This window comes from Leucopleurus acutus (genome assembly GCF_964270905.1).
Source record: "Leucopleurus acutus genome assembly, chromosome: 11".
NCBI lineage: Eukaryota > Metazoa > Chordata > Mammalia > Artiodactyla > Delphinidae > Leucopleurus > Leucopleurus acutus.
In genome coordinates this window covers 41,140,363-41,163,676 of record NC_139152.1, presented here as the reverse complement: position 1 = coordinate 41,163,676, position 23,314 = coordinate 41,140,363, and the positions used below count along the sequence as shown (strand labels likewise).

The following is a 23,314-nucleotide window of genomic DNA, read 5'->3' as shown; positions in this document are numbered from 1 at the left end:
ACCCAGGTTGGGGAGAGAAGGTGAGGCCAGAAAGAGGCAGAGCTTGTAATTCACAGCTTCCTTTATGTCGCCACCGAGACAGTGCGAAGGTTACAATGCGCGTGTCGTCTCCTTGTGCTTCTTAGAGGGATGTGTGTACACAGTACAGACACCAGGGGAGAATCCAACTCTTTATACAGGCGAAGGCATTCAGAGACCAGGGAGGGGGTGGAAACACAGAAGGGGAACTTGGGGTGGGAGGGTGGTTCTTAGAGACAAGAGGGGATGAAGTAGAGACAGAGTCAGGGGAAAGTATATACAGAGATATAGCAATATAGAGTCTGTATCATATAGAAATAGAAAATGCAGATGAAGTTGTTGAGAGAAGCAAATGACGTTTCGGGAGAGGACTTGGGAGAGTTCCATAAGAAAATTTATGGATGTGGCCCTCTGCAGGGGCCCCTGGGAGAGGGACCAGTGAGGTTAGGCACCAGTGCCCCTCTCCCTGAGCTGGAAGCCAACCAGCTGAATCTTTTATGGGATGGCAGAGGAGGGCCGCCTCTTGGGATTTCTCTCCAGCAGCTCTGGGTGGGGGTGAACTTGTAGGTATCAGGATGTGGCCTACAGCACCAGGGCCACAGCTTGTCCCCAGTGCCACTTCTTCAGGAGATTCCCCACCCCTACCTCCCTAGAGACTTCACACTGTGTGAGGTGGTGGGGAGGGAACAGACACGACTCGGGATCCTGCCTGGAGACTTGGGGTTGGGGGCGGTCACTGGGCTGAGAGGGTCTCTTAAGGCTGGGGAAGCCCCCCCTACTAGCCCTCCCCTTCAAGGTACATTCTCTGGTATGGGGCCAAATTCCAGACCCCGAGGATCCCCTCCACCCCCCACTGGGAGGGGGCTTTGGTGACTGGTGGCAGCAAAATGTAGGTGGACACTCAGATGACAGACAGCCAGACAGACAGAATTCAGGCTGGGAGCTGTGGGAGGCAGCATGGAGCAGAGAGGGGCAGCCTGAGGTCACTCGCCCCGTTCTCTCTTTTTAGTTTCTGTTTTAGATTAGTTTTGTTAAAAAAACAACAACAAAAAAAACAATGGGTTAGAGGCAGGGAGAGGACTCTACGGTCAAGACTCCTTCCTCACCACAGACAAGAGGAAAGGACCGCCCAGGAGTGGGGGGCTGCCTTGGAGGGGGGAGTGAGTCCCCAGGGCGGGGCAGCTGGGGGCCCCCTTGCTCTCCTAGCCCTCCCCATCTAGGCCTTTGGTACGGCGGCCTGCGGGGCTCAGCAGGTAAAGTCCTCAAAAGTGCCTCGGGCCGGATGGTGAGGTAGGATGTTGGCAGCATACGTCATCCCGGCAGGATGGCCCCGGAGGCTCTCACACGGGTTCTGGGGGAACGGCACAGGACAGGCACTGGTTATCGTAAGGGCCACAGGTGCCGCTGGGGCATGGGGGAGGCAAAGGAGAAAAGGTGGCAAGGGGGTGGTCCTGGGGTGGTCGGGGAAGGGATGGGGCGGGAGGGCGCCCCTCTCTCGCTCCCTCACGTGTCTTTTGACGTCATCCAGGCTGAGGGCCACGCCCTTGTCCGCGCTGCTCCGTTTTGCCTCCTTCTGGCACTTCCCTCGTCTGCACAGCTTGTGTTTTATCACCTGGGAGGGAGGAGGGGAGGTGGGCGGGTGGGCGGGCTTGAACCCCGCCCCTCCCGTGGCCCCGTGCAGACGCCCCGCCCCCACTTACCTCGTAGGCGTAGTCGAAGAGCTCCAGCACAGTGAGGATGCTGGCCCCGATGAACAGACCCATCTGGCCTCCAATGTCACCTGCAGGGGGGCCCACAGGGAGGTCAGTGGGGTCAGGACACAGTGGGAGCGGCAGAGCTCACTGGGGCAGGGGAAGGCCCCTGGGGCTGGCAGGGGAGGAGGCCTTGTGGGATGGAGGTGAGCAGCCTGCTTCGGGTGGTAAGGTGTCACACCATGCCCATGGCATGGGAAGGGGACAGATGCCATCAGCAGCTCACCCAGGAGTCCTGCGATCTCATAGGCCTTCTTCTGCTCAATGGTCTCATAGTTGAGGACTTCAAAGAAAATGTCCAGCACCAGGATGTTCTCCCTGCAAAGGGGTTGGGAGAGGAGACCTCGGATCAAGTCGCATCTCCGTCCCTTACTAGCTGGGTGACCTTCGCAAGTTATCCTCTCTGAATCTCAGTCTCCAATATCTATAAAACAAGATGCTGATGTGGATACCTGCCTTTTAGAGTGAGGATTAAACGCTATGGTGTAATTGAAAAGACGCTCCACGCACCAGCAATTGTGAGGTGATCCCAGTCACAAGCAATGAGGATGAAGAGAGGAAGAAAGAGGAAGGGGTGCTTCTCCTGCTTGTTCTGGCTTGATCTTCCCTCCATGCCCACCTCAGACTCTTTGGTTGCCTCCCCCATGTTATCTCAGTTTCCTCCTGTCTGCCAACCCCCATCAGAGCCCGCCCCTTACCCTTCACAGTCAGAGCCCTTACCCTATGTACTGCTCAGACTTGTTGAACTTCTTGGCCAGGTACTTGGCTGACGCTTTGCTGGGGATCTTGACCATGGACAGCTCCTTGCCATAGCGAGTCAAGTTGCAGGGCATTTCACACACACAGTACTCCTGGTCCTTCTCCACCAGGAAGTCTGTGCCAGCCAGGTGAGAGGTGGCAGTTGAGTGATGCCCTTCTGCCAGCACCTTCCCAACATGCACGTCCTGGCCCTGCCCAAAAGAGGCCTGAGCCCCCTCCTCTTTTTCTGACTCGTCCTTCACTTCGGCCCTGTGCCCACCTGTGCTGGTCCTCACCCGGCCTCTCCATGGATATTCCTTAATCCTATATCTCATCCTCCCAGGGCCCTCCAGGGTCAACCAGCTGAGGTGCTTATGGGAGCAGATGAAGGCCACCCCTCCCAGATGACCCCTGTTCATTTTCCACAGGGGCCTCTAGAGATGCTATTCCCGGCCTTGCTAAAGTCAGACACGGGAGAGTTCAGGTGAAGCCTGATCCAGGAGTGATTTGGAGCTTCTGGGAGCTTGCTCTGAGACCCCTATGCATGTGGCTGGCAGCGCCTCCTTCCCTCCCGCAGACTTCCCTGGGGCAGGGGCGCTCACCCAGGGCAGGATCTGCACACTCCTTGTACTGCTCTGGAGTGCAGTATGGGGCGTCCCCTAGAGAGGAGAAGAGACAGTGGTACAGGATGGAGATTAAAGGGGTCTTATGATGCTGGTGGTACCGAAGGCCTAAAAGCTGGAAGCTGGGAGAGGGTGGGAGGGTAGGAATAGTCAGCCCCCAGTCTGTCCTGGAAGTGACCTACCCCAAAGTCCATACCCCCTGGACCCTTCTGACCCATCCCCATGGGTCCGGGCAGGAATTGAGGTCAGAGAGGCAAGAGCCCTATGGGTATGGACTGGGGCTGGAACTGGGGTGGAGAGAAGCCAGCTGGTCTTGCCTGCGTGTTGGCAGGAGGTTAGCATGCACGGGGTGCTGGTGAGGGGCAGTGCAGGCTGAGGGGCCCAGGACCGTGTTGGGAACTTTGGGGCCTGACCTGGCATGTGCACCATGCGGCAGTTACAGTTCTCCACCAGGTAGCGGGTCTCACAGTCGATGCGGCAGGCGGTAATGCTGTAGGAGTCGAAGAAATCCAAGTCCATGGTAACAGCTTTGCAGGTGCCCCAGGGCGGGGGCAGGTAGATGAGCTGCTGGGAGAGCCGGGGAGCTGGGGGGTGTGGGGACTTCTCCCCGAGTCACCTTGATGGACTTGTCTGACACGATGCAGAACTCAGGAGTCCTGCCCCCTCTCCCTGTGCAGCCTCTGAGGGTCTCCGAGTTTACGGAGCATCCCATCCGTTAGATCATTCATGTTCTGACTAGTCAGATGGCTACCCAGGCCCTAGCTCCCCCATCCCTCCCATTATTGGTTGCCCACCACTCCACCTCCATCATGAGCCTCCAACCACCCACCCTGGGACTGGCCTCCTGTGGCCCTCTCACCCGCTGCTCTTGACAGGCCACGAAGGTCTGGAACCCTGGGGCTACACCGAAGCCCAGCTGGTCGATGAAGGGAGGTTCATCCTGACTGTGGATCTGCACTTTGATGCCCGCTTCGAAGGACGTCTCATCTAGGGGAATGAGAGCGCTGTGTGTTGGGAGGGCTTCTTACTCCCTAACCTCCTTCAGAGCTGGGGGCACCCTACCTCTCCTGAAATAACCACAACATACACTGAGACTGGGGGAGGGTAGTTAGTCCAAGGGCCCCTGGCCCATCCCCAGCCTCCTTCTGGGTTCACCAGCCCCGTGCTACCCTGATGACCCCTGAATCCTACATACTTCTTTTCTTACCTGGCTTCAGTTACGCATCTCGGTGTTTCAAATTATTTCTCACTGTCTCAGAGGCTCTCCATCTCTCCCCCTCCTTTTCTCCCTTCTCCCCCACGTCTCTCTGTCCCAAGGCCCCTGAGACCAGACAGACGGCAGGCAGCCCAAGAAGAGACGGAGTTATTTATAGAGTGAGTGGTGGCCACGAATGGAAAGGGATGGCTGGTTACCTTGGAGAGTAACTGAGCCAGGAAGTGGGAGCCAGGGTAATGTGAGTGTGGCAGGCAGGTAGAGTGGAGGTGGAGATGGCGAGATGCTGGGAGGACGCAAGGAGAGCCCACGCCCTGCCTCAGGCCCACAGTAGAGCCCAGGAGCCCCCCAACGGAGGCTGAGGCCCGGAGCCACAGGGAGAAGGGCCCCCCTGAGAGAGGCAACATACCGGTCTCCCCCCACACGGGCAGGTACTCGTCCTGCTGAATGTCCAGCATGATCTCCAGCCCATTGCCCGTCCCACCCTTCATGGTCTTCAGCCTGGGACGCCCATCTCGGCCAGAGTTGAACGTGTAGCACTTTCCGTACCGTGTGAAGACCTGGTGGGAGCACAGCAGAGAGCCTGAGAGTCCTGCCAGTACCCTCTGCCCACCAGGGACTGTCTCCAGACCCTCCAACTGGTGGAGTTTCAACCCTTCAGGAATGACCCCTCCTGAGCAGCCCACTCTCCATTTGTTCTCCTTCTCACCCATTCTGTCCTTTTCCCTGCTGTGTGCCCTGGAAGGCTGATCCCTGTGGGGTACACTGCCTGTGCTCCTTTGCCACCTGGATGGGCTTCGGGTTGGGTTTGACCCATGGGAGGTATCAGTAAAGGCTCAGAGGACAGAAGGAGGGAGAGACCAGGGTATTTATCTGCAAGTGTTCTCAAGGTGGCTTAGACCCTCTGTGACCACAAATTCTGCCAAGAGGGCTCCCTGCATAGCACTGTTGCCTCTTGGTGTTCCTTTAGCTTGAATATGACAATTTTCCACTATTTCTAGGTGCCTCAGTCCCCCTCATTGGTTTCCTTAACTCTGCCCACAACTCTATAAACAGTCCCTCTGTTAGTCTTTTCGACTAAACTATCGGAGTGTTAACCTTTTTCCCGCTGGGACCCTAACATACACATCTCCATCATCTGGAGCCCCTTACTGCCTTGTCCCTCCTTGGGACCCTCTCCTCAGGCCCAGGGCCTTCTGAGACTTCTCTTCTCTTCTCCTGGATTTCACCCCGGGCATCTGGAATCCTGCTCTCCCCAAGACCAAGCTATGCTTTATAGTTTCCTCTGCCATTAGTCTCTTATGTCCATCACTGTTCCCTTATCACCAGAACCTGAACATCCAGGACCTGGCATGTTCGTCAATGCTGGCGCAGAACTATGAGGGCGGCAGAAGGGATCTCAGCTCTGGGGACAGGCCCCCGACTCCATGCCACAGAGCAGCCCTTATTGCAGCCCTGAGTACACAGCCATGGAGAGAAAAGTGAACCTATTCTTTATGGCCCTTTCCCCACAGCTTCCCAGAATGCCTCCAGGTTCCCACAAATGGGGTGAGTGTGCTTCAACTACTGAGAGATGGTGACAGAGTCCACCAAGCAAGTCATGAGGTGAATACAGACACAGCCCAAAGAAAGAGAGAGACAGAGTGTCAGGCCAGACTGAACAGGGAGGCAGTAGGGGTTACTAGTCAATAGAGTCTTTGCCCCCTTCCCCCTTCCTAGAACAACCTCCTCCTTCCCCCTCTGGAAAAGAAAACCAGTGCTATCCCCCATTTTGCGGGTGAAGTCCAGAGAGGAGGTAGAGAGAGAACTCCTAATCCCCCAGCTCCACTACCAGGCTTTGTGGCTTTCAGCCGCAGGGTCCAGGCTGGACACGCATCCCTGCCTACCCGCCTCCTGGGGATGTGAGGGACTCCTGGTGGCTGAGGCCAGCTGGGAGCTGCAACCTTGAGCTGGCTCAGAGGGCTGTGCTGCTGGTCGGTGGGCTGTGCTGCCACCTGGTGGTGCTGCCTGAGAAGTGCCTGCTCTAGCCTTAGATCCTGAGAAAGCCAGGTTGACCCCTTCCTTGGTCCATGTTCCTCTACCTCCTGGCCTGTCCGAGGCCCAGTGGCCAAAACCTCCATGTTCCTGTCTGTCTGTAGTCAGTCCAAGATGCACCGATATGATGACACCCACCTGCCCCTGCACTAGGGAAAAGGTGGGGGACTGAGAGATGGGTGTATGGGAAGGGAAGGCCTGGCATCTGGCACTTGTAGGGGACAGAAGGGGACCTGTTGGGCCAGACGGAACTGGAAGCTGAACTGGGGAAAGGATGGGGTGCTGCTTGGTCCCTCAGCAGGGAAGGCTCTAGACTCTCCTAGTGAGGGCTTCCCCTGGGAAGAGGGTCCCTGGCCAGTTAGAGCTGGAGGGGGAGTGGGGAGGATTTAGAGGAGGCCTGTTATTCTCCCTCACCACACACACACACACACACACACACACACACACACACACACACTAGGAGGAGCACAGGAAGACCACATGAGGACGCTGCTAACAGGCATGCTGGGGTGGAGGGGGGATATCCCCAGCCCTCTGCCTCCCTTCCACACCCTTCTCTTGCACCTCCAGAGACCAGGGGGCACCTGCCCCAGCTCCAGTCCAGGGGTGATAGTCAACACTGTTAAGGCCAAGCATAGGCACCCACCACCAGATCAAATGTTGACCTCAGCGAAAGATTAAGGTGCTGACCCTGCTGGATCGCAGAGAGGTCTGGGAAAGGGCTGGACATGCTGGAGGATATTCAGGGAGACACCAGGGGCCTCAGGGCAGCAACTAATTACCAACTATGTGTTTCGAGAGTCTAACAGGGAGGGCAGTACTGGCACAGCCCTGGAAATAGAGCCCAGCTGCAGACCCTGGGGCTCCCAGGCAAGCTCTGGCCAGGCCTCTCTCACAGAGGGTGGGTGGTCCAGGTGAGGTGGGGAGGAGGCAGGATGGTTACCAGCCCCAGGAGGTGACGGTCAGGGTGAGCCATGGCAGACACTGTTGGGCACCCACTCACCACTGAGAAGTTGTGAGGGCCACAGGGCCCCCCGCAGTAGGAGCAATAGAGCAGCATGTCCTCCAGCCGGTGGCAGGAGCGATTGTAGAAGCGGTGCAGGTTAAAGGGCTCCCCAGAGAAGGCCTCGGGCCCCGGTGGGGCGAGGGGCACCCCGGGGTCATCGCTTTCATCCAGCCCCAGCATGGGGGCCAGGTAGAGCAAGTCGGGGTAGCTGAGCTGGGACAGCCGCACGGCATTGGTGTTGCAGAGGGTGACCGCCGGGAAGGCCAGCTCCGTCGTGGCCACTTCATCTAGCAGAGTCACATGTGGGTAGCTGAGGTAATAGGCAACTCGATCCCCGACCTGGCACAAGAAGGCACCCAGTGCCAGGATAAAGGCCGCTGCCCACAGGGCCTGCCGTGGCCCTGGACCCCCTTCCACAAAGATGTGGCTGGCTCCATGAAGGGTGCAGCTGTTGGCAAAGGCCACCAAGTCCATCGGTAAGTCCCCCTCTCTGGCCCCCTTCCTCTCTGCCTCCTTTTCCTTCTCTTCTTCCTCCTCTTCTGATTCTGAGTTGTCCCGCTGTTGCCGCTGGTGGGGACCCCAAACATCTCCCAAGGGCCCTGGGGCCTCCTCTCCAGAGGAGAAGGACACAGAGCAGAAGATCTGGATGGGCATCTTCTCCAGGGGCTTCCTGGCACCGGGAGGTGGGCAGGAGAACGGGGGAGGAGGCGTGATCCTAGGCAGGGTCCGGCAGTCCTCTTGCCAGGTCTGTGCTGCCTGGATGGCCGTCCTCCCTTGCCAGGGCCTCTGTGGCAGTGTGGCTGAGGTGGGGAGGGGCTTAGAGAGGAGAGGAGGACCAGCCTGCCCTGTCAGGGAGGTGGCTGTCTGAGCCGATGAATAATTGATGGCTGTGGGAAAGGGAGGCCGATGGAGATGGAGAGGAGCGGGCCGGAGCCCCTTTCCCCGTCACCAACTCCAGCAGGACAGACAGGGTCGAGGACAGAGTGGAAATGCCTGAAAAGCCCGAGGGCTCCAGGGGAGATGGGACCTAGCAGAGTCCTCTGCTCTCACTGCCACAACGTGGGCCAGCAAGGGTCTTTGCCCATCCCCCAAGACACACACCCTCAGGCTCCCTCTCACCCTCCAGTCCACCTGCCCCTCGCCTTCCCACCCCAATTCTGAGTCCTCTGCCCTCATTCCCACCTGGTCCAGTCATTCTTCTGAGTTATCTGAGCCCCACACTCTCTAGGCACCTCTAATTAGCCTCTAATTCTTCTCTAATTCCCCCTGACTTGGAATCTCCCCAATTATTTTATGGAGCCCCCCCACTTCTCCCCATACACCCTTACACTGCAGTTCCCCTCAAATTATTCCTCTGGTCCTCAGTTCCCTTCTGATCACTGGGCTGACACAACTTACTTTCAGTTACTTCCTGAACCCCTGGCTGCCCCGAACCCCTACTCTCTCCCTTGACCTCCGGTTTCCCTCCAGCCATCCCTGAGGCCATCGATCCTCCTCTAACCCCCACCCCCCACTCTACTTCAGTCAGCACCCCCCACCCCCACCACGCTGAGCCGCACTCCCTTCTGTGGCTTGGGGGGCAGCCCAGGTTCCATTAGCAGAGGTCTCTCACTGACCACAGACTCACTTATGGCCAGTTCCTGGCACTGGGGGGAGGCACCCTGTCTCTTGCAGCTGAAAAGCTTCCTGGTAGATCACCGCTCCCCCGCCCATCTTGCCCATCCCCTAACAGTCCAGGAGAGCAGGCGGAGGAATTCTCTTCTGGTGGGTGGAAGAAACTGAGCTCAGAACCAGTACAGGGTCCTGGGTCAGGTGGAGAGTGTTGGGAATAACCTGAGGTACCCCCAAACCCTCAGCCTCGCAGATACCCCCCAGCCCCTCAGTCTCTGAGGCCCCTCTCGCTCCCAGTTGATCAGTCCCTGCCCCCAGGCCCCTGGCCCCTCTGTGTATTCTGATTACTCAGGGCCACTGGTTGAGGAACTTGAGCCAGCAGCCAAGTCTCCAGGGCCTAGAAGGTGACCTGAGGGGAGGAGAGGAGGGGAGGGAGGGAGGGGAAACTATTAACCCTTCCTCCACAGAGCCAGAGGAGGACCAGTGGGGGTCAGACAAGTCTACTTGGGCCTTTCCATTCCTTAACCATCCCACAGCCCCAGGCTCCTGCCCCCCTTTCCCTCCCCCCTCCCTGCTCCCACATCTCTTCCCTCCTCCGTTTGCATACAGAGAGCCTGGAGTGTGTTGGGGATGGCAGGCAGGGTGCCAGGTTCTAGCAGAACTGGCTGATGTGGGACCTCTGGCCTCAGCTTTGCTGCCAGGGACACAGAGGCCCTGGAAGAAGAGCAGCCTTTGAGATTTGGTCCCTCTCCCTCCTTATGCCATTGCCCTCAGACTGGTCTCCCACTCTTTTACCTAAACAACCGCCTCCCAGCTGGTCTCCCTAATTCCCTGCCTCCCTGCAGTTTCTCCCCACCTTTAGTCCATGCTATGTAATTCCGACCACCCTTCCGCATAAAGACCTTCTCTCACTCCCCAGTGCCTCTTGGTAAAATTCAACCCCCGCCACCTGGGACCTACACGGCCTTGGCAAGTCACCCTCCAGCCTCACCCCTCCACCCCACCTAGTCCAGGGTCCAGCATCCAGTCACCATGTCCTTCTCCCATTCCACAGACACACGAGGCTCATCCACAGTTCCATGCCTTCCCTGGACTCCACCTGGAGAATTTCTACTCATTTCTCAAGACCCTACTCACAGGTTACCTCCTCCGAGAAGCCTTCCCTGACTCCACAGGGCATAATTAGTGCCCACTCAGGGAACAGACTGCAGGGTCCAGTTCTGCTCAACTCCCTCCAAGCATGAGTAGTGATCAGTAGCTCCTTAAGGACAGGGACTGTGAGAATGAAAGAGCAGGACCCGGGGCTTCCCTGGTGGCGCAGTGGTTAAGAATCTGCCTGCCAATGCAGGGGACACAGGTTCGAGCCCTGGTCAGGGAAGATCCCACATGCCACGGAGCAATTAAGCCCGTGAGCGACAACTACTGAAGCCTGTGCACCTAGAGCCCGTGCTCCGCAACAAGAGAAGCCACTGCAATGTGAAGCCCGTGCACCTCAACGAAGAGTAGCCCCTGCTCACCGCAACTAGAGAAAGCCCGCGCGCAGCAAAAATAAATACATTTAAAAAGAAAGAAAGAAAGAGCAGGACCCAGGGGCCACGTGGAGAAACAGGAACCAGAGATAAATCACTGCAGAGATGAGGAGAGACCTCCCACCTTCAGCTGTTGTCCTCAGGCTTCTCCTGTATGAATCCGTGGGTTCTTCTTCTGTTTCCTGTCCCGTGTGCATTTTCTTCTTGCCTACAGGACCTCAGCTCTTGGAGGGCTTTGCGCATCCCCAGGATACGTTTCAGAGGTGGGTTCCAGACTTGGGTTGGAGGTGGGCCAGCCTAGGTTGAGGCTTGGGCTGGGAAAGCTGCAGCATGCGTCCCCACACCCACTAGAGGGCATCGTTCCCCTCCTGCAGCCTTTCTGGAGGAGGAAGTAGATTGGACTTCCAGAGGGAAGAAACTAAGGCTGGGAAGCTCCGGATGCTTCAGCAGAGAGTAGGGTGTGCACACACGGAGCAGCTTCAGAGGACGGCAAATCTGGTGTGGCTGGACACTTCTTCCCCACACGGACACAAAGACCTACACTGCACACCTACACAGCACTACACACAGACACACAGCCCTCTTGTGGGCAATGAAGAGACAGACACACACACACACACACACACACACACACACACACACACACACACACACACACACACCCCAACTGCACTTCCTCCCTCCTCCATCCTCTAACATTCTCTCCTCCTCATCTCGATCTAGTAGACAAATCCACATTTTGCACAGTAATGGGGAGGTGAGGAAAGGATCAAGCAGCACACACAGACCCCGGAGCGTACACAGAGGAGAAGGACCCAAGCAGACACGCTCGCAGAACAACACTGTATCCAAAGATGCGACCCCTCCCCACATCACTCCCTCCCCGGTACGTCTCTTAAGCTGTGTGTGGCCACCCAGTGCTTTCGGACTTTCTCCACGTCTCTTTCTGAACTCGGGTCACCCCTCACATCTGTGGAATGTCTCCTGCTTTTCAACTGAGGCCTCAGGGGATTCGTATACAACCCAGCAAAATAAGCAGGTTTGAGTAATTTCACCCCATTTGACAAATGAGGAAACTGAGGCACAATGACCTGTTCAAGTCTCGCGGAGAGAAGGAGTAGGCTTGAGACTGGAAGTAGGTCATCCCTCTCTAAATCAATCCCTTCCTTCCTCTCCATTCTTTCACTTACCCATCAAATATTTCCTGAGTGTCCATGTGCTGAGGACACGTGGAGAACAGATAAGGGACTGGGTCCTTGTGGAGCTTATTATCTAATGGAGAGTTTTTTAAAATCACAAAAATAAATATTTAATTGCAAACTATGATAAGTGCTATGAAAAAAATGATATGGTTCCATGGAGGTGAATGACAGGGGGATCTGAACCAGACTGGAAACTGAGGAAGGTTTCTCTGAGAAAGTGATGTTTGAATTGCAATCTAAAGAATAAGGAGGAGTGATTAGGTAAAGGTCTGTGTGTGTATGTGTTGCGGGGTGGGCGGTATTCCAGAGAACAGAGTCAGTGCAAAGGCTCTGAGAGGAGAGAGCTGAGAAGAAGAGGATATAGACGGAGAGCAGGCCCTTAGGGCCTTGAAGGCTGGGTAAGGATTCTGGTCCCATTCCCCATGGAAGGATTTCAAGTGATCAGAGCAGTGTTTTGAAGAGACCACTCTGGAGGAGCCCGAGGGATTCTAGAAGTCCTGTTAGGAAGCCACTGCAGCGGTCCAGGTGAGACATGGAGCACTGGGGTGGCCTGGAACAGGGGGATGGAGTAGAGATGTCTGGGAGTCAACACCGGCAGACCTGGTAAGGGAGGCGAGGGAGACGGAGTGTCAGGGATGGTTTCTAGTTTGCATAAGTGGGTGAATGGCTCACTAGATCAGGAACACAAGTACAGGACTAGTTTGGGAGCTAAGATGAATTTGGTTTGGCACATGCTGGTTTCTTAGAGCCTTGGGGAGATCCAAGTGGAGATGTTAAGTGGGAAATTCACCACTGAACTGATGCTGAGAGGAGAGAGCCGGGCTGAGACAGACATTTGGCAGTCGTCGGTGTGTAGATGGTAATTGAAATCACGAGTGAAGATGAGACTGCTCAGGAATAGAATATAAAGTTTTTTTAGAAGAGATAGAAAGAAAACTGGCCTGATATGGCAGTAACCACCCAAGCTAAACAGAATCCTAACCTATGACTTAACCACAGCCCCTAGTTATATACCCAAGAGACATGAGTGCACATGGCAACCCAAAGACATGAACAGGGATGTTCACAGTAGATTTATTTGTAATAGCCCCAAACTAGTCACAACCCAAATGTCTAGCAAGAGTAGAATGGATAAACAAATTGTGCTCTATTTACATAAGGCAATACTACACAGCATTGAAAAAGCACTAATTACTGCTACATAAAACGAGACTGAATCTCACAGACAGAGTCATGGGCAAAAAAAAGACAGACACAGACATGTATACACTGCACGGAGGATACATATCGTCTAGGAAGTTCAAGAACCGGTGAAACTCATCTCTACTGACAGAAGCCTGAACGTGCTTAATTCCTGTGGGGTACTGTTGACTAGAAAAGGGCCTGAAGGAACTTTCCAGGACACTAGAAATGTTTTACAATTTTATACCAGTGTAAATACATACCGATGTAATATGTAAACTATTACATTGTAAGATACACCAATGTAAAAATATGCTAATGAAACATTCATCAAGCTGTCCCATTAAATCACAGCCGCACAATTTAAGAGAAGAGGAAAGCTTGGGATTGAGGCTTGAGCAGCGCGAGCATTTAACAGCCAAGTGGAAGAGCATGAACTGGCACAGAGGCAGGAGTGGCTAGACAAAGGAGGCAAATCGGGAGAGTACCGCCATTAGGAAAGAGAACAGTGCAGAACAGAGGTGGTGGTCAAACATTTCGAATGATTTTGAGACATCAAGGATCAAAAATAGTTGTGGGTTTTGGAAATATGGAGGTCACTAGCGGCCTTAGCGAGAACCATTTTGGTGGAGTGCTGGGGCCGGGGGAGGAAGGCCGCCCGAGTGGATTAGAGAGTGAGATGGAGATGAGAAAAAAATGGAGACAGTGGAATCTGTACATCAATTTTAAGAATTTTGTCTGGGAAAAGAAACAGATACTGTGGGAGCTGGAGGGGGCTGTGGAGTTGAGAGACGTTTGTTTATTGGGTTTTATCTTAACCTAAAGCCTGGTACATAGTAAGTGCTCAATAAATATTAGCTGTCATTATAGCTATACATTTTTTAAAAATTTATTTATTTATCTTTGGCTGCGTTGGGTCTTCATTGCTGCGCGCGGGCTTTCTCTAGTTGCGGCGAGCGGGGGCTACTCTTCACTGTGGTGCGCGGGCTGCTCATTGCAGTGGCTTCTCTTGTTGCGGAGCACAGGCTCTAGGCGCGTGGGCTTCAGTATTTGTGGCTCGCGGGCTCTAGAGCACAGGCTCAGTAGTTGTGGCGCGCGGGCTTAGTTGCTCTGTGGCATGTGGGATCTTCCTGAAGCAGGGCTCGAACCCGTGTCCCCTGCATTGGCAGGTGGGTTCTTTTTTTTTTTTTTTTAGAAGCCCAGTCTTTTCTCCTCAATGTCACGGTAAATCCCTTAAAGCTGACTTGGGCTGATTCTTATCTATGAACTTCACAGTACCTGGGAATTTACCCAGTAAGATTTCAGTAGCTGTGTCTCCTCTGTGTGCAGGGAACAAAATCAGGCATTTCCACATGGCCAAGTGCCTCCGCGCAGTCAGTCCAGGCCGGCAGGGCAGGTGGGTTCTTAACTGCTGCGCCACCAGGGAAGTCTCTATAGTTATACATTTTAAGATGGGAGAATCTTAAGCATGTTTCAGTGTCAATCGGAAGGTTCCACTGGAGAGGGAGAGACCGACTACAGAGGAGGGAGAGGCAGAATCTTTAAGATAAAATTTCCATGAAGATAGAACAAGATCAGATGGTAAGAACAGGTTGAGATTTCAGCCTAGAGAAGATGGACGTTCCCCTCTGGGGGCAGATACCCAGAGGAGCGGGGAGATCTTGTCTGAGACTTCTATCTTCTCTGTGAAGTGGGAGGTGAGGTCATCTGCTGAGGGTGAGAAGGGGGCTAGGAAGGGTGGTGGTTTGAGAGGCGTAGAAAAATTTACAGTAATCACTGGGGAGAGTGAGTTGACGGGAAAACACAGTGGGGTTGCCAGGGCAGCACTGGCATGTTGATCATGAACACAATGTGATTCCAACCATGTGACTTCCTCTGGTAGAGAGTGGCTGAGGAAGCCAGTGGTGGGTCCATCTAAGGTTGGGACTTGGCTAAATGGTGCAATGAAGAGGCAGAGAAGTTACAAGATGGTGTGCTCAAACTGAGGCTGGGGTTCTTCTCTTTCGCATCCTTTTTTTTTCCCTTCCTGCCTCATCACACCACCTCTTTACAGAGCATGGGCAGCTGGGGAGCCGGGCACCCTCCTCCACCACACATCCCTGCTCCTATGGTCACACACACGAAGAACCTGGGCTTAGAAGATCTGAGGTCAAGGCACCCACTCTGTCATTTACTGGCTGTGTGGCCTCAGGCAAGTCATGTAACACCTCTGAGCCTCAGTTTCCTCATCTTTCAAATGAAGATATTAACATCTTCCTGCCTCCCAGAATTATGAGGATCACAGGAGCTGAAGTAAAGGGAATTGGTAAACTGCAAAGCGTGACAGAAAGAGAAGATTAATTTGGCGGGTATGTGCTCTGCGTGGGGCCAGAGGTTCGTGGGCACACGAGCTCTCTCCTGCAGACACATGAAGAGAGCTGTGTGTGCCCCTGTGCACATCCATCCCTGTGTCCACGTCACACCCTAGTCCACGTCTGCATTCTCCCACTCTCAGACATGCACAGGGAGGTGCACATGTGTGCTTGCACACCTGGGGCACACGTGCAGTGTGTGGTGAGGAAGCCTGAGCTGGCTGCTCTCCATGGTCAAGGCCACTGCAGCAGTCTCTCCCCGAGGGATGTTCCCAGCCAGACACGAAGAGCCGACACACCGATCAGAGACACTCGATACTCAGCTACACAGCCCCACCTCCCAGGCCTCCAGGACTGTCAGCCACATCAAGGGGGTGCAGATGAGAGGAGTGGGAAAGGGTTTTCTTTCCAAGAATTCATAGGAGCTCAGAAAAATCACAACTTGCCCTCCCTCTCCCTCAGGAGTGGCCTTAGAGAGCCTGGAGTGAGAGTCTCTGTCCTTAGAGCTTCTTAACGGAACTTGCCCTCAAGGTGACTACACCTCAGTTTCATGTTTGCTTTAAAATTTTCCACGAGGAAGATGTCTGATGCATGTGTCCAGGAAACAGTATTGCACACCCATTCTACACATGGGCCAGCGGGGGGACTTAGCCAGAGTGGCCCAGAGGCTGAAGGACAGGCTGCCCCTCGGCAAAGAATAATTTACAAATCCATTTACAGCCCCCTTTGCTCACAGGAAATTGAGCCTAGAAGCTGAGAAATGGAGCCACAGAAAACTATGCCCAAAATAGAACCCAGGAGTCCCAGACGCATCCTCCACCCAAACCAGGCTCCATTCTCCTTCGAGCTGTCTCCTTCCCTGCTTTGCCTCCCAGAATCCCCACGCCAGAGTTCTGACCAGAAGGTTCTCAGCCAGAGGGTACAGACATACTGGGTACAGACATACAGTAAGGGAAGGCTTGTGCCTCGGGAACCTGACCAAAGACCATAACCCTTGCTGGAGAGAACTAGACTGGTCATCAGCTGGGAGAGGCTGGGCTGGGGGAGACACCACACATTCTGTAGAACTGAAGTTTCTCTCTTTCTTTCTTTTAGGCTGCGCCGCACGGCTTGTGGGATCTTAGTTCCCCAACCAGGGATTGAACCCGGGTCCTCGGCAGTGAGAGCGTGGGGTCTGGGGTCCTAACCACTGGACCGCCAGGGAATTCCCAGAACTGGCGTTTCTGAATAGCTGAGCTGGGCTGGGGAGACTGGAAGGACCCCACCTAGATGTGGAGGGTCCTCTCATCCCTGGCACGTGATTCTCTGCTCCGAAGCCCTTCGGCTTCCCTTAGTACCACCCTCTGCACTCTGAGCCTCCCGGGAGTACTGCACGTGGCTTGAAGCTCCTGAGGGCAGGGACAGGCTCCGCCTGTTCACCGCCGCCCCCTGGTGCCCAGGACGAGGCTTGGCACTTCCAAGGGCCTCTGTCGGTGACGGGAAGAAGGAATCAAGTGGAGCTCGACACTCCCACCCCCAGCCCCTCGTGCCTACTATTCAGTCTCCCTCACCATCCCCCAGGAATTGAAACTGCCTTCCACAAAGTTGAAGCATGCTCCCAATCCGGCTCCACCCACAGCAGAAACGTTCTGACCTCTGTGCCGGCGCCCCCTCTGCTTCCTGGATGCACACCACGTGCAGTGGCGGCCCTACCACGGAGCTCTCCGCAGGCTGGGACCGGAGAAAGCCCGAGGCTTCGAAGCACTACTCTTCCCACCCCTCCACTTCCGGCTCCGCCCCCAGAGCCGCTTACTTACATCAATTCCCTATTACTTTAGCCAACAGCCGGAGGTCAATTAACTGAGAGTAGCCTCTTAGCTGACAGCAGTCTGGGACAGGGGCAGAGTCAGAAACGGCAAGGGATGGGGGAGGAGAGGGAGGAGGTGAGAGAGGAAACTGAGTCACCTGAGGGAGGGGTGTGTGTGTGTGTGTGTGTGTGTGAGAGAGAGAGAGAGAGAGAGAGAGAGAGAGAGAGAGAGAGAGAGAGAGAGAGAGAGAGAGAGAGAGAGAGAGACCCCAATGCAGGGTCCCCTGGATTCTTGCAACTGGCTCTACTCCAGTCTCCTTCCAACCTCAGGCACTTCTGAGGGAGGGAGGGAGGGAGGGAGAGAAGGGAAGGGTAAGGCTGGAGGAGGTATCCAAGAGCGGCTAGGGCAGGGTGCCCCTCTTCCCACGCTAACCTCTCCACTCCAGCCTCTCCTATCCCTCTGCACCCCCTGCATGCTCCCCCGTCCACACCCCACGACAACCCCATACAAAGACCGCCGGGCTTCTGGGTGGGGTAGCCCCAAACCCTCCTTTCTTCTCTGTGTGTAGCAGTGTGGGCAGCCCTTCCCTTCAGCAGCCCCTCCACTCCCTGCCTAGCTGGAGGGAACAGACGCAGGTAGTGAGGTCGGGCCCTCCCCAGGTCTGAGCTGCTGTGGGGTGGTGTGATGAGGGGTGTCGGTGAAGGGGCAGAGCCGGCCCTGGGGATAAGGAAGCTGCCACTGCTAGTCCTGGCTCTCCCTGGGACCTGCCATCCCTGGCTCTTCTTCTTTAAGATGACCTCTCCCTCCAACTTCTGGGTCTCAGGATCACCCTTCTTTGCTATCAGCATCTCACCTCCTCCAGGTGCTCCAGAAGATTCCTGTCCACCTCCAGAACATTGGGGGGATTTCTTTGCCCACCTCTCCTCTGGGAGATTGCCCCCCCTCCAGGGTCCCCTGGACTCTTGTCCTCCTATCCCTTGTCCCCCAATTCCACCCTCTCCTGAGAGAATCCTATCCCCACTGCATACCCACGCCCAGGATTTCCATTCTCTGCCCTCCCCTTCCATCCCTTCCAGGGTTCAGAAATGAATTCCCACTTCTCTCCCCCAGGCAAAGGCTCTGGGACTCAGCTGGAAGAGGGGGTGGCACAGGGCAGACTAGGCCACCATCTGCCAGCCCCCTCCCCTTGGTGCTGTTCAGAATTCAAGCCACATCGGAGCTCCCACTGCCAGGGACAGATAAGGTGCAGCTGGAGGCTGGCACCAGCTGCGACTGTGCTCACCCCCCCGACACCCCACCCCTACCCAGGCTTCGGCAGACAGCTGCACCCCTGGGCCCCCTCCATGGAACCCCTATCCTGCCTTGGCCTGGCTGGCCTCAAAGCGGGGTGGGAGAGTGGAGCCTCAGACCCTGTTGCCCTGGCAACCAAGCACCCCACCGAGAAGGAAAAGAGGAGGGAAGAGGGGGCCTGTGGGTGGGTCTTTGGTAGCTCAGGAGAGAGCTACTGAGGCCTACCCAACTGGGCTGCCGGGGGGACACCCTTCCCATTGCCCTCTGCTTCTTCAGTCCCAAAGGGTTTTCAAACCAGCTTCTCCCAGATTCAGCCCAGGTTCCCCCCACTCTCCCAAGCTGACCCAGCCACAGCTGGGGGATGGACCTGGCCAAACACCTCGTGGACCACGTTCATCCCCTGAGGTTCAGCTGGATTCGGAAGCACATCTGCGGGGAATGCGTGTCGCTGCTGACCCCCACCATGGGAGCTGAGGTGTCTAAGGGACCAGAGGATGCCCTTCCTATGCCCCCTGCACTGTCCTCCAGGAGCAAGATTCCTATTGTTGGATGATGGTCGCACTTGGAACCCACAAAAGAGTCCACGTGTGCCTGTGCACACTCTATTCTGCAAACACGCTGAGCTGGACTCGGACCCCCAGTTAAGAACCTCTGCTCTCAAGGCAGCAGAAGATGCCAAGATGGTCTCCCCTAAGCTCTGACCTGAGAGAGAGATGTTTTCTGTCAGTGCCTCATCTGTCCAGGGGCTAGACACACGCCTCGTGTCCTAGCAGAGACCAGCAAGGATGGAGAGGCAGATGTTAACTATGGGACCAGGGAGAGGAGGGAGAAGGTGAAGCGTCAGGGAAGGGGTATCTGTACCCCTTAGGACCAGGGAGCTGGAGGAGAGTGCCAGCGCTCTTCTTCTCCACCAGGGAGATGTCAGACACGGACTCACAATGAGACTCCCATCTGTGTAGGGACATCTCTCATGGGCAGAGTAGAAAGGGGCTGTTGAGGTCAACCTGAGAGGGCAGAAGGAAGGTCTGAGAGGTTTGGGTCCAGCTACATTCAGGGTCAGGCCTTTGACATGGGCTCAGAGACAGCAAAAACCTGGTCCCTGACAACCCAGAACCAAGAAGCACCAGTGTTGGGCCTGTGGGATCCTAGCCATGTATTTCTCCCCCAGCAAGAGAAAGAACTCACACTGCTCCAGAACTTTGTGAACCAATCATATCTCCGTCTGACTGTGTAGGGTTGTCCCCTCAGACAACATGGACCAATCACATTTCAGGGTCTCCATTTCCATGAACCAAACATATCTTAGCATCACCACTTGGAATCTTTCTGGATGTGAGGGACGGATGGAGCCTCAACTGTACACTTTCTATGAACTCCACTTTGTTCCTTAGCGCCTTCCCAGGTCGAGCCAAGCAATTCCCTTCCTCATCCAAACACTACAAACCATTCAATCTAATAGGTTTTCTCTATCTTTCTTGATGGTTCCTTCTGCTTGCGTCTGGGGTATGCTGCAGAGGAGGAGGGCTCTGGCTTTCACTTCCACCGTCAACTACAGTTCTACTACCCTTGGGAATATAGTTGGTGAGCCTGGGAGCCCTTTGGTCTTGGGCCCTGGGGAATCCAGCCTTCTCCTGTTTTAAGGAAGGAAAATTGGGAAGGAAATGGCTCTTGCATCATGCTAAGCTCCCTATGAGCCTGGCTTAGCAAGGACCGTGGTCATGTAAACTTTGTCCAGCAGTATTGACAGAGGCCCATGACACTGGTCTCAGATAAAGGCTTAAAGAGATTGGGAAGTCGTGTGTAACTTCAGCAGGAAAAAACAAGCATAACTGTGGTTCCAGCCTTTCTACACAGACAAATGCAGTTCATGCTCCCATAATGCTAGGGAGGCAGCAAGCAAGTGTGGGAGAAAAGGGGAGGATCTGAGAGTGGAGAACTGGGGGCAGGTATGGACAGAAAAAGAGTCCTAGGGGAGCCTGGGTTTTCGAGAGCAATTGCCAGAACTGGAAGTGGACATGATGACTCCAGGGTCAGCAGTATTAACGCAAAGAGCACACTGCGTTGGGACTGAATGAGACATGAGTTCTAATCCTGCGTCTGTCACTAACCAGCTCTGCGAGCTCGGGCAACTCATTCTGCCTCTGTGTCTCAGCTTGTTAAATAGAGATAATATGACTATTCATCCAGTGGATTGAAGGACAGTCTAGAAAGCATTTGGAAGAGTTCCAAGCATCACCCTCACATTTGGTATACTTTTGCCTACATAGCTCCAGGTCCTCTGGCCCCTTTCCACAGTCCCTGCCTGTTTCTAACCCACCAAGAACCTGTATGACTTGCCCATGATCACCTGGCACATGAGATGCCGGTCAGTTCCCCTAACCCTCCCTGGGGTGCTGGCTTTGAGGCAGCCCCATCTGTGTGTGGAGGGCATGAGTATCTGTGGGGCATCTCCATTTTAAGATGCAGTCTCCAGTTCAGCCATGACTGTGTACCCCAAGTCATCTCTTCTTCCTCAGACCCTGACTCTGTGGGTTGGCAAGGGGGGAACCCAGACAGTGTGTGTGTGTGTGTGTGTGTGTGTGTGTGTGTGTGTGTGTGTGTGTGTAAAATGGCTGGGGTAGGGGACGGGTGGCATAGAGAGAATTACCTGTCCAGTCGTTTAAGAGAAAACTTCCCTTACTTCCCATGTTTCATGGTGCTTCTCAGACTTTAATTCAGACTACTTGAGGATTTTGTTAAACTGCAGGTTCTAATTCAGTAGGTTTGAGAAGTGGGGAGGCAAAGTCCTACATTTCTTTCAAGGTCCCAGATGATGGTCCTTGGACCTCATTTTGAGTAACAAGGCTGCAGCTTACCCATCACCACCCCCACCTCTGACACCTGTGGCCCAGAAGGTAAGCTTGATGGGGTCAGGGGCCCTGCCAGGCTGTGTGTGTGTGTGTGTGTGTGTGTGTGTGTGTGTGTGTGTGTGTGTGTGTGTGTGTGCGCGCGCGCGCGCGTGCACACTATAGGCTCTCTTTCCTGCCATCATGGACACAAGGCTGAAGCCGAGGACCTCACAAAGAGCAAATGCGTCCCTGAGCTGAACAAAGTACCCCCCTGCCAGAAGCGAACCCTAGGGACACACAACTTCCTCCCCAGATGTCCGCCCGCTCCTAGTCTCCTCCTCCTCTGGGGGCTGGCTGACTCACGCCCCACACCAGCCAGGGGGCTCACTCACCACCTTGAAGTCCTCAGCGCTGCAGACCTCCCCCCGGAAGTGGCAGGAGAGCAGCATGTCTCGAATGTCGTGCCCCGCGCGGTCATAGAACTCGCGCATGTTGAAGGGCTTGGGCTTGAAGCTGCGGAAGTTGGCCTTGTCCTGCAGTATCTCCAGCTGCTTTTCATCTGCCATCTGTGTGTCTGGTATCTCATACCTGGAGCAGGGTGGGGTGTGGTGGGGGTGTGAGCAGTGCATGGATCGGCAGGACCTTCAGTTCCTGCCTCCATTTGGCCTCCGGTGTCCCATGCCCAACCTTGCGGGGAGGGCAGCATCCAGCCCTGGACAGAGGCATGAAAGGAGAACTGGGCGGTGTCTAGAGGATCTGCCCCGTGGGGTCTGAGAAGGCAGAGGATGGCAGTGGCTGCCCAGGGGCTGGGCATCTGAGCACGTGGGTAAGCATGGGTGGGCAGAGAGATCAGGGCAGGAACTATGGCTTTTATACCATAGTTTCTACCCTTTAAAGATGGTATGCCCGGATCCCCCAAGGGAGGAGAATATCGAGACATAGTGGCGGGAGGGTGGGCAGAGATCACTCCAGGGAGTGTGGCCATGTCTCACAGCTGGGGTCAGAGATTGGGTGCCCTTAATTGAGTGCTTGGCAGTACCCCAATCTCTTTGCTGTGAGTGTCAGGTTTGGGGGGCTGGAGGGCAGGGTGGTATGGGCTGTATGGTGGCTTAGAGAGGAAGCACCCTGACAGAGGGTCTGGCAGCCGGGATGGGTAGGAACCTCCCACCTGTTGTTGAGCAGAGCCAGCAGCTCCCCAGCGTGGTACAGGTCATTCTTGGAGACTTGGCTAAAGCGGAACTCGTTGAGGTTGCACAGCGTGACAGCAGGGAAGGTGAGCTGGGAGGCAGCCACCTCGTCAAGCTTGGTGACGTGGTGGTAGTGGAAGTAGTACTGCACACGCTCGGTGCACACACACAGCAGCACAGCCAGTGAGCCCAGGAAGCAGAGGGCCCAGAGCGCCCGCTTCAGAGACAGCCGCTCGTAGGAGAAGATGTGGGCCAGGCCGTGCAACGTGGAGCTGCTGGCGAAGGCCTGGATGCTCACCGGCTGGACGCCACCCACCTCCTCCTCCTCAGCCTTCAGTTCCATCCTGGCCGAGGGGATCCTGGGGGAAGGGGGTGGGGGAGTCTGTCATGGTCCTGGGATGAGAGTACACACAGCATCCCTCCAGATGTGTCCATCCCCATCTCCAGAGGTCACTGTCTCTGGTGTGCAAGCCCAGAGGTGGCTGGCTGGGGGACACACTCTCAGAAGAGGGTTCCTCCAAATGCAGGGGTTTGGGAGTCAGCCTAGGCCAAGAGAATGCTCTCCCAGGGAAGACTCCCAGGCCAGGGGAGACCCCAGATGCAGTCACCCGAGGGTGAGAGGGAAGTCCCAGTGCTCCTTCAGGCAGGCACAGGAGTTTCCTCCAGATGTGGGGTCCCTCTGGGACGGGAATGTCCACCCATCCTGGACAGGAAAACTCCCCCAAATGGGCTGAACCCGGGGTCAAGAGTTCCCGGTCAAGGGTGTCCCCAGGACTGGGCTTTCGCCCCCATGAGCTAGACCTGGGCCAGAAACCCCCCAGGCAGGTGGGGAGGGGCCCAGGGAGGTGGGGAGGGGCCCACCCGAGTCCTCACCTGCGGGTGTCTCCGGTTCTCTGAACGGCGCAGGCTGTGTGTGTGCATGTTTGGGGTGGGGGTGGGGTGGGGGCAGAGGGCAACCCGAGGT

The 23,314-nt window shown here is 55.4% G+C and overlaps 1 protein-coding gene across 5 annotated transcripts; it reads right to left on the bottom strand.

Moving 5' to 3' along the window:
- Positions 1-1,264: 1,264 nt before the first annotated feature.
- ASIC1 (acid sensing ion channel subunit 1) lies at positions 1,265-22,693 on the bottom strand (the record flags this gene model as incomplete). Of its 5 annotated transcripts, none has more annotated exons than XM_082849264.1 (11): positions 1,265-1,369; positions 1,526-1,630; positions 1,719-1,798; positions 1,996-2,087; positions 2,490-2,643; positions 3,110-3,166; positions 3,544-3,697; positions 3,990-4,117; positions 4,753-4,903; positions 21,556-21,751; positions 22,332-22,693. In XM_082849264.1, the coding sequence occupies 11 exons, from the start codon at positions 22,691-22,693 to the stop codon at positions 1,265-1,267; spliced, it is 1,584 nt and encodes a 527-aa protein (XP_082705390.1). The 5 variants fall into 5 exon arrangements, with proteins under 5 accessions (XP_082705390.1, XP_082705391.1, XP_082705388.1 ...); XM_082849265.1 differs by having other exon boundaries at positions 3,544-3,694; XM_082849262.1 differs by lacking the exons at positions 21,556-21,751; positions 22,332-22,693 and adding an exon at positions 7,381-8,037.
- Between the last annotated feature and the right edge of the window lie 621 nt (positions 22,694-23,314).